This window comes from Sylvia atricapilla, chromosome 18 (genome assembly GCF_009819655.1).
Source record: "Sylvia atricapilla isolate bSylAtr1 chromosome 18, bSylAtr1.pri, whole genome shotgun sequence".
Taxonomy (NCBI): Eukaryota; Metazoa; Chordata; class Aves; order Passeriformes; family Sylviidae; genus Sylvia; species Sylvia atricapilla.
The window spans coordinates 2,859,846-2,868,868 of NC_089157.1; the positions used below are offsets into that span (position 1 = coordinate 2,859,846).

At 53.6% G+C, this 9,023-nt stretch overlaps 1 protein-coding gene across 1 annotated transcript; it reads right to left on the reverse strand.

Moving 5' to 3' along the window:
* Nucleotides 1-567: 567 nt before the first annotated feature.
* FOXJ1 (forkhead box J1) lies at nt 568-5,102 on the reverse strand. Its single transcript, XM_066331820.1, has 2 exons — nt 4,289-5,102; nt 568-1,561 (listed from the first exon to the last, which is right to left on the reverse strand). Exons 1-2 carry the CDS (start codon nt 4,784-4,786, stop codon nt 761-763), a joined length of 1,299 nt encoding a protein of 432 aa, XP_066187917.1. The 5' UTR covers nt 4,787-5,102; the 3' UTR covers nt 568-760.
* Nucleotides 5,103-9,023: the final 3,921 nt, after the last annotated feature.

Here is a 9,023-nt window from a genome sequence, read left to right on the forward strand (position 1 = left end):
GGGCCAATTCCTGGATTCTTCACAAAACCTGTTGGTGCAGGAGTCCTTCCTTGTGTGGTCTTGTTTTACAGAACAGTGAACACAAAACCTTTGAACAGTGAAGATATAAAACAACTCTCAAACTGCGTTTCAAGTCTTCCCCTCCCCCCTTAAGAAATTCTAGTGCTAAAAAATATAGATTTCTTTGAATATATAATATATAATAGATCATATAAAAACATCTAAAGAGGCACACTTGCTGAGTTTATAAACCTTTTCTTCTTCCCTAGGCACAAGTCAGCTGGGATGTTGAACTTGGAGAATCCAGAAGGGACCTGTATTTTCTTACCAGCTAATTATCACACTGTATCTACTGACTGCACTGAGACAGAAAAAGGAAAGACAGAGAGAAACAGAGAGACAAAGAGGTGTGGAAATTGCACTTTAGTCTATCAAATCCTAAGCCACCAGGAATCTCATGTCTTAGATGGGATTTCATAGGTAATTTTAACCCTGATGGAAAATAACCCATCACAATTCACATTTCTTATTTTAAAAGGAAAATGTAAAAAAATACATAGTGTTAACTTTCTTTTCTTGAGAAAACAAGAAACTTCTGAGGTGTCCTTTGAAGACACAGCAGACAGTTCCTGGGTGGTTATTTTCCCCTGGTGTTTCTGGGAATAACCTTACAATGAAGCTGGTAAAAGTCACCATGGGCATCTCTAGGAAATCTTGTCCCTTGTAAGTCCCAGCTTGGGGAGAGCATCCTACAAAAGCCTTACAAGAGGCGTGCCAGACTGCTCAGGTTGATGACATCTGCCAGCAAAGAGGCATCGATGTCTTCAAACACCTGGTCAATGTTCACACAGTTGGAGAGGTAATCACTTGTCCCTTCATCCCAGGGATGCTCCAAGAAAGTTGTGGCCATGAGGGTTTCGTTAAAGTCCAGGCTGTACTGGTTGGTTTCTGTGACAACTTGTTCCTGCCCCTGGGGACACTCCATGTGTTGCCCTTGTCCTGTCCAGTCCAGGTCGCATGTGACAGGGTTGATGGAAGGCGGAAGCTCCATATCCACCAGAGTGGAGAAATCTCCGTTGAGGTTGGTGTTAAAGACAGTTTCCCAGTCAAAGACACCTTTCAGCGATCCCAGCTCGGTCTGCTCCTCCTGGGTCATCAGGGCTGAGCTGGGGAGCCGGGACACCTTGGCCGTGGGCAGGGGCGAGGGCTGTTTGTGCTTCTGCTCCGCTTTGGTACCCGCTGGGTCCCAGCTCTGGCTGCTGGTGGTTTCCTCAAACTCTTTGAGCAGCTGCTGCGCTGCCACGTTGGCCTCGAGCATGCTGTTGGAGCTACAGGAAGAGGTGGCTGGGCTGACAACGTGCCGTGCTTCCTTCTGGGCTCTCCCGGAGAAGGCCGGGTGGATCTGCACTGGAGACATCCTCCGCTTTTTGTAAGTCCCGTACTTGAGCCGGTTGGCATAGTAGGGGTCCAGCTTCCAAAATCCGCCTTTCCCTGGCTCGTCTTTCTCCCGAGGCACCTTGATGAAGGACTTGTTCAAGGAGAGGTTGTGCCGGATGGAGTTCTGGAGCCAAAAGAGAAAGAGACCAAGGCTGAATGCTTTTCTGCTGCTCCACCTGCCTGGGTGGGCTGGTGGAGGTTTTCAGCAAGGACCTTTGGGAAAACAAAGCAGAACTGGCAACATCCAGATATACAAGGCTACATGTTCAGCAGAAAGTCCCTCAAACCCCCTTTCCCTGTCAGTCTCCAGCAGTTTTCCTTCCTCCTGTCTCATCCAGCCAAAGGTGGCAGGAGCCAAGGGGTTCAAGCTGGGACTTGCCATCCAATGGGAAGCTTTTGGGCAGCTCTCCTTGGCTGGAAATTGGGGTCATGGGGCATTGGATCATGCAGAGCACTGGGAGAAACTGGCTTGAATTGCTCTAGACATGGAGCTAGGCATGGAGGAGATTGGATTCTCCTTTGTGCCAGGGAGGAAGAGGTGGGTTTCTACACCCATGTGGCCATGGCCCCTTTAAAAGGGGCAACACGCGGCAGCACTGTGGGAGGGATGGCAATCAGGGCCCTGCTGGCATCCCCCAGCTCAACCGAGTCTATTGTTAGTGTTGAGAAGAAAATATTTGGACAAAACATAGGCACCATGCCTTCCCCCAGCCAGGCTGGTACAAATCAGATGGGAGAACACGGAGAGACACGTGCGCTGTTCCACCCTGTGTGTCCCCAGAGGTGCCTCCTGGCCCAGGGAAGCTCGGTGTGAAATCACTGCATCTTCATCAGCCACTGCTCAAATAAGCTGAGGGGAAAAAAGAAAAGGTGGGGAGGGAAGAAAAGGAGGAGTTTCTGCTCCCGTTGAGCTCTTCTGAAACCCTGAATGTGCCTGGAGTGATGTGAATAATCAGAAAGGAAACTCAGTTATTGGGTAAATAACCCAGCACTGGACTCCACAAAGCCAGGACTGTACTAAGAGATTGGATATGGTAGAGGTGGGGTTTTTTTTTTAATGTTGCCTGGATATCTTTATGCTTATTCATCCATAATCTGTAGTGCCGAATAGGAAAAACAAGGCTCAATTGCTTAGAGCTGTTGAAAAACATGCACATGCACTCACACACACACACACACACACACACAACAAAACCCTCCTCTGGGCTGAAGCTCCTTGGGTTTGTTGGCTCCTCTCCAAAGCACTCAGCTCCCACAGGAATATATCCATCTCCCCCTCAGACTATGGGTGGCATGACCTTTCCAGGCTGTCTTCACGTACGGGAATCGGAATAGGGGATGAGAACACAGCCTCAACAAGAAAGATAATAAAAAAAAAAAAAAAAAAACAAAAGAAGGGAAAAAAAGTGAAAAGAAACAAAAGATTAAAAAAAAAATGGCGAAGGGGAAAAAAAAAAGAGAAGAAAGAAGAAGCAGGAACACAGATATTCCCCCACACAATCCAAGCTATGGTAACTCCAATTTTACTGTGTAATGAAATTTTACAAGGATCAGAGACTTGAAAGCTGAATTCTCTGCTGCCCATCTCTCCTCCCCATCCCCAACTTCCCTCAGCCCAGGCTGAATTATTACTCAGCCAGTCAACATATTTATCATTCCTGCCTGCAACGGTCCAGGGTACCCCCTGCATCTCTGCAGAGAGGGATTGAAAACCTTCTTTCTTTCTTTAATGAACACATTTAATTAAAAACTTTGTGAATGCCCAGCCATGAAGTGTGCAGGAGAAACTCAACCCGCTGGCACCCAGCTCCTGCTTCCAAATCACTTTCATACGTCCCCTGAGTGTAAGAGGGGGACCAAGATGGCCATGGAGGAGGACAAGAAAAGGTTCCCCTTCCCCGAGATGGGCTTCAGGAGCCACTGGAGACCAAACTGCCTGGAGAGAAGGTGGGCAATGCCTGGGCTTTGCAGTGGGGTTCTGCAGCCCTGCTTGGGTGGGCACTGCCATTGGGATTAGTGATGCATTGCAGATTTGGGATGGGAATAACTCCAACGGAGGGATGAGCCCCTCGGGGCCCTCCAGCCCTGCCATATCCTAGAAAACCTCACATGCCAGAGGTCACCTCGTGTGACAGAGGAGGGCAGCAAGCCAAGGTGGCTGGGAAAAGCCCCTGGGCTTCAGGTTGCCCCCAAAGCTGGTGAGCCTGGGGGCTGTCTCTTCCCCACTGAGGATATGCTCGTGCTAGCTGGGGATAGCAGCCCCAGTTAACTACTCTTGGGCTTCCCTCTGCAGGTCACACCAGCTCATCCCAGTGATGGAGCCTCCTTGGCCTGTCCCTGAGGCCAGGAGCCCAGTACTCTGCCCTGCTTGGAAAGCAGCAGCATTTCTGCTCAGAACCTCCCCAGTGAGAGACTTGTCCACCAAGTGGCATCTCCACCTTTCTCCCATGCCTGGTTTTCAGCACCCAAGGATATTCGACCTGACAACTTCTCCACGTGTGCTCAACCCCAAGGGACTCAGGGCCCCTTGAGAACTCCAGGAATGTGGGGACTGAGAGGCCCTGAAGCCAAGAGGAGTCTCAGGTGCCAGAGCACAATGAGTACCTCCCTGCTCCCAAAATGTTCCTGGGCTCTCCCTCAGGATGGCTCCTTCCCTCTGCCACCCCTGTGGCCATGGCATTTGTGCCCAGCCAAGTTCTTTCCCATTCCAGCTCTTCCCCACTGGCAGGCGGGGTCACTCTTTTCCCAGTGGGATCCAGCATCCCTGCAGGGGCTTGTCTTGCAGAGTGGAGGCTGTGGAAAGCCCTGCTCAGCCCTGCAGAGAGAAGGGCCAAGGCTCCACATCTCCTACCTGCCAGGTGGGATCAGCGTGTCGGAAGTAGCAGAAGTTATCAGTAATCCACTTGTAGATGGCAGAGAGGGTGATTTTGGGTTTATTGCTGGCTTCCATGGCCATGCAGATGAGGGTGGCATAGGAGTAGGGTGGCTTGACGTGAGGGTTGGTCTTGTAGTCGATGTCCCCTGCGAGATGAGGGGGCACAGCCACGTCGTGGTGCGTGGTGGAGGAGGTGGAGGAGGAGACGGGCGTGCAGGGAGTGTGGCGTGTGCCCTTGCAGGCCGGGTCAGCAGCCAGGGGAGAGCAGGGGGACTCAAAATCAACCAGGCTGAACAGACTCTCACTCATTGTGTAACAGTCCTGGGGGTCTGAGCCAGAGTATAACTGAGGCAGGCCAGTCTGGGCCACTGTGAAGTCCCTCAGCCACATGAGGTCTGGCAGGCTGTCATCCAGGTCTTCCTCCACGCACTTCAATTTGCCTTTGGCTTTCAGTGCTCGGCTCGGCCACGCCATGTCTCCCTCAGTGCTTCCTGAGCTGCACGTGAAGGGGAGAGAAGGGATGGGGCAGATCCTGCAATAACAACAGGGACAGGGGTGAGGTTCCCCAAGGTGCAGTCTCTCTCTCTGACAGCCGGGCCAGGCCAGCCCTGGGTGCCCCTGGAGCAGCTGGGTGAGACCCGTTCCTGGTGTGCTGTGCAAGGGACCTGCAATGCCTGCCCCGATGGGATTTAGCACTCTTGAACCTCGGGGAAATTCCCTCAAATTCCTACACCTCAGTATCACCCACTGACCTGCTGCCCAGCAAATTCTTGGCTGAAAAAAGAATTAAAAAAAAAAAAACCAAAACCCCCTCAAACTACCAAAATCCAGCCCTGCCATCCCACAAAATGAGGTTGTTTCTTGGGAACACACATCTCTGGATTCCTGGTGCTCACAGGACTCCCTCTCAGTATTCCACACCAGGACAAAATACATTAAAGTTTCCCCCCTTGTAGCCAGCTTCTCTCAGTTTGATGCTATTTCTGCTTTTACCTTCCCGTGGTACCCAGAAACAACTCAGGGGTGGGTTGAGGGAACAGGCAGGGTCTACCCCAAGCACACCCTCAGTCAGAGCAGTCAGAGGGAGCCCGCAGCTTCAGACTTTGGGAAGTCCTGTGTCGGGGATGTGGATGCAAACCCGAAATCCCGAGTGTTTGGGCCGGGAAAGCGCCGGGAGGGGGCAGAACCCGAGCCACTCCCCCGCGCAGACCCACCGCCCCTCACGGCGGCTTCTTCCCGTCCCATCGCCCTCCCGACCCCGCCGCATCCCCTTACCCCGTCCCGGTGTCACCACCCGACAGGCAAAGTTCACGACAGGGGCAAGAAGCTTCTGGAAAACCAGGAGTCGAGAGGTTAAAAAAAAAAAAAAAAAAAAAAAAAAAAAAAAAAAAAAAAAAAAAAAAAAAAGACAATAAGGGGTAAGGAGGAGAAAAAAAAAAGAGAAGGGGCAAAAGCAGCCCCGTGGGTGTCGGGGTGCCCGCGCCGGCCTGTGCCGTGTGCCCGGGCCGGGCCGTGCCCGCCGAGCGCCGGGAGCCGCGGCCGCGCCGGGGTTAAGTAGCGGCTCCGGGAGGCTTCGCGCGTTGCCGCGGCGACGCCACGCCCCGTAAACATCCTCCGGGCACGCCATTGGCCCGCGCGTTGCCATGGGGACGGGGGGCGGTACCCGCGGATGCTGGGGGACCGGGGGGATGGAGGGGCTCTGGGGTGACCTTATCGAGGGTTTTCAGCGCCTGAAGGGAGCGGGGAGAAAGCTGGAGAGGGACTTTTGACACGGGCGGGTGGCGATAGGAAAACCGGGAATGGCTTCAAACCGAAAGAGAGTAGGTTTAGATTGGTTTATGGGAAGAAATTATTGTGAGGGTGGGGGAACAAGTTGCTCAGAGAAGCTGTGGATGCCCCATCCACAGTTCAAGGCCAGGTTCGATGGGGCTTGGAGTAAGCTGAGCTAGTGGAAGGTGTCCTTCCCTCTGGTGTGGGGGGTTGGAACTGGATGATCTTTATGTCCCTTCTGACCCAAACCATTTGTGATTCCATGTCAACCTGTGTCCTGCCCCTCCAGGAGCAACCCCAGCCCTTTCCTCTTTCCTGTGCCCCCATCCTATTTCTTACTCCTGCTGCATCCACAGCGATGGGGGCAAAGCTGAAGGGGGGTGGCAGACTCCAAAAATATAAAGGATGGAGTCTGCCTTTATGTAATATAAAAAAATGACAGCCACAGGCTTCTCTAAGATATCCCAGCCTCGTAACTGCTGTTCTGAGAGCTTTAACAGAGGCCAGGGAGGGATCCCTTTGAAGGATCTGACCATCTGCAAGCCATTCCCCCCAGCTTGTTTGGTCATGGGTTGGACTCGATGACCTCAGAGGTCTTTTCCAATCTGATTGATTCTGATTTTGACTCTGATTCAGCTACACGTTGCTTTCCCCCCTGCATCATCAGCCCCTTCTACTAAACTCAAATTATAACCCGCCCTACAGTCCGCCTCACCTTCAGGACATCAGCTCCCAGCACACATTTTCTTCCCTACCACTGGAGGGATTTCTCTTGCATGAGCTCCCAGCTCTTTGTTGCTCCTCTTCTCCCCCAGGAAAGTTCCCTCTTGGGTGTCTTCACCCACACCACACACCAGGAAGATGCCTCTACCCCAGGCCAAACTCTTCCTGCAGAGGTTTAGTTTGCATTTGCCCTTTCTCCATCCTGGCAGGATTTAGGACAGTTGGGAGTGCAGGTTGGAAGGGACTGTGGGAAGTGTTTTAGGACATTTGAATCAGCTGGGCTGTTTTGGAGAAGGTACCTGGGTGACAGGTGAATGTGTGCTCCCAGCCAAAATGGATTTATACACACTAAGTCCCAAACCCCGACTGCCCTCACCCTGCAACCATGAAATTACTCTGGACACTTTGTCGACGTAAGATACCCTTTATTAAACATACTCTTAAAATCCAAAACATGCTCAAAGCAAAATCATAAGCAGCAATCTGGTTTCCTTCCTTAAATCCCTGACACGTGGGTCACTGGAACAAGGAGTTGCCCCGTGAGACAAGGGGCTGTCACCTTCCACCCCACGCTGCGCTGGCAGCTCCTGCCTGCCCCTTCTCCCTTCTGGGTGGCCGAGGACGGCACTGGTGTCACTCATACCCAAATCCCGTCTCTCCTGTGCCACCCAGAGGATGGATTCTTTGCTCACAGCCAGGCAGCAGCGCTGCTCGGCCGCAGCATCCTCCCGGCTCCTCTCGATCGCAGCCGCGGTCACTCTGAACGAGGGGCAGTGCCACCCACAGCCACCCCGGCTCTGTGGCCACCCCGTGAGCTGCTCTGCCCGCTGCTGCAGCCTTGGGGACACCACTCAGAGAAGCCAGGAAACCTTCACGGTCCCTCCTAAGTCCTCCTTGTTCTGCTGGCAGCCACAAGCACCCTGTGCCAGGATGCCAGGCCAGCTGTCCTTGTCCCCTTTGAAACCATGAGGAAGGTTGGGCTTTGGTAGACGAGGTGCCCCGAGAGTCCGATTTTCTGTCCCCTGCCTGTGCTGGAGACTTAGGGAAGAGATGGCTGCTGTGATTTTCTCAGCTTAGCATGATGGTGAACCTCCAAAGCTCTCCCTGTGTGGTGCTGTGGCTCCTTGGGACTGGGACACCCAGCACGTGGGGCACAAGGTTTGTCCCCACCACTTCAGCCCTCCCTGCTGTTTGCAGCTCCCACCTTGCAAGCCACAGGATGGTGTTTTGGAGATGTCACACCCTCACATCAAGGACCCAGCCCTTGGTTCCCAGGGAGGAATTTGGGAGCTTAGAGAAGCCAGCCAGCCCAGAGGAGAGAGCAGAGGGATGGCTGGCTCCAAACCCACCTCTGGCAGGACCCACACTGGGGCCACAGAGCAAGCAGCTACCGTGGCCCTGGCTGTGAGCCAGGCAGAGAAAACACCCCAGCTCCCAAAAGGGCTTCATCCCTCTTCAGGAGCCACAGCCATCATCAGCACAGCCCAGGCTCTGCCGTGGGGATGGCACTGAGAACCTGCTTCCCACACACACCCCTCCAGGGACACTGCTTTCAGTGCATGAACATCCCTGTGCTGAGGTGGCTTTGAAACGCAGCTGTGTCCTGCAAAGAGGAGGTGGCTCTGCTGCCACAGCCATGTGACAAAACCAGGTGTGGAAAAGGGAGGCTCAGCTTCCCAGCCTGGGCTGCCCCAAACAGCTCCAGAGCCTGGTGGATTGGTTTGCAGGGTCTGATGCTCCTGGCAAGTCATTTCTGACTGTCCCTGCTGCTCTCTGGAGTGGAGCCTGGCCTGTGCCAGTGGTCCCAACCAGGCCCACAAGGTCTGTGGCTTTATCCCTCCTTCTTTACTATTCCTGTGTGTCTGCCCTTGGAGCAAAATCCACTTATGCTGTCAGGCCAATGCTGGCCAGAGGGACGGGGATGGACACGGGGGACAGCTCCCACACCCTCATCCACCCCTTGCTACAAAGTGTTATGAGAAGGGCAGGACAGATGGGATGGGGGTGACACTTTTGGCACTTGTTCCAGAGCCCTGAGCTCACAGCAGGGCGGAAGACAGAGAGGAGAAATTATCGATGCCCCAGGGGCTGGTGACAGGGCTGGGGGGTGGCACCAGGTCTCCTGCCCACCCCTGCCACCCTGCTCCATGCCCTGGGGAAAAGCAAGCTCAGGGCCAGGCCCAGGAGCCCAGGTGCTGCTCAGGAGGAGAGCAGAGGG

What these genes read in the sequence shown, in the direction of transcription:
- FOXJ1 (XM_066331820.1), bottom strand. Translation starts at nt 4,786, where the DNA reads ATGGCGTGGCCGAGCCGAGCACTGAAAGCCAAAGGCAAATTGAAGTGC. An exon ending in ACGCTGATCCCACCTGGCAG is followed by an intron (nt 1,562 to 4,288) that starts GTAGGAGATGTG and finishes TTTTGGCTCCAG; the next exon opens with AACTCCATCCGGCACAACCT.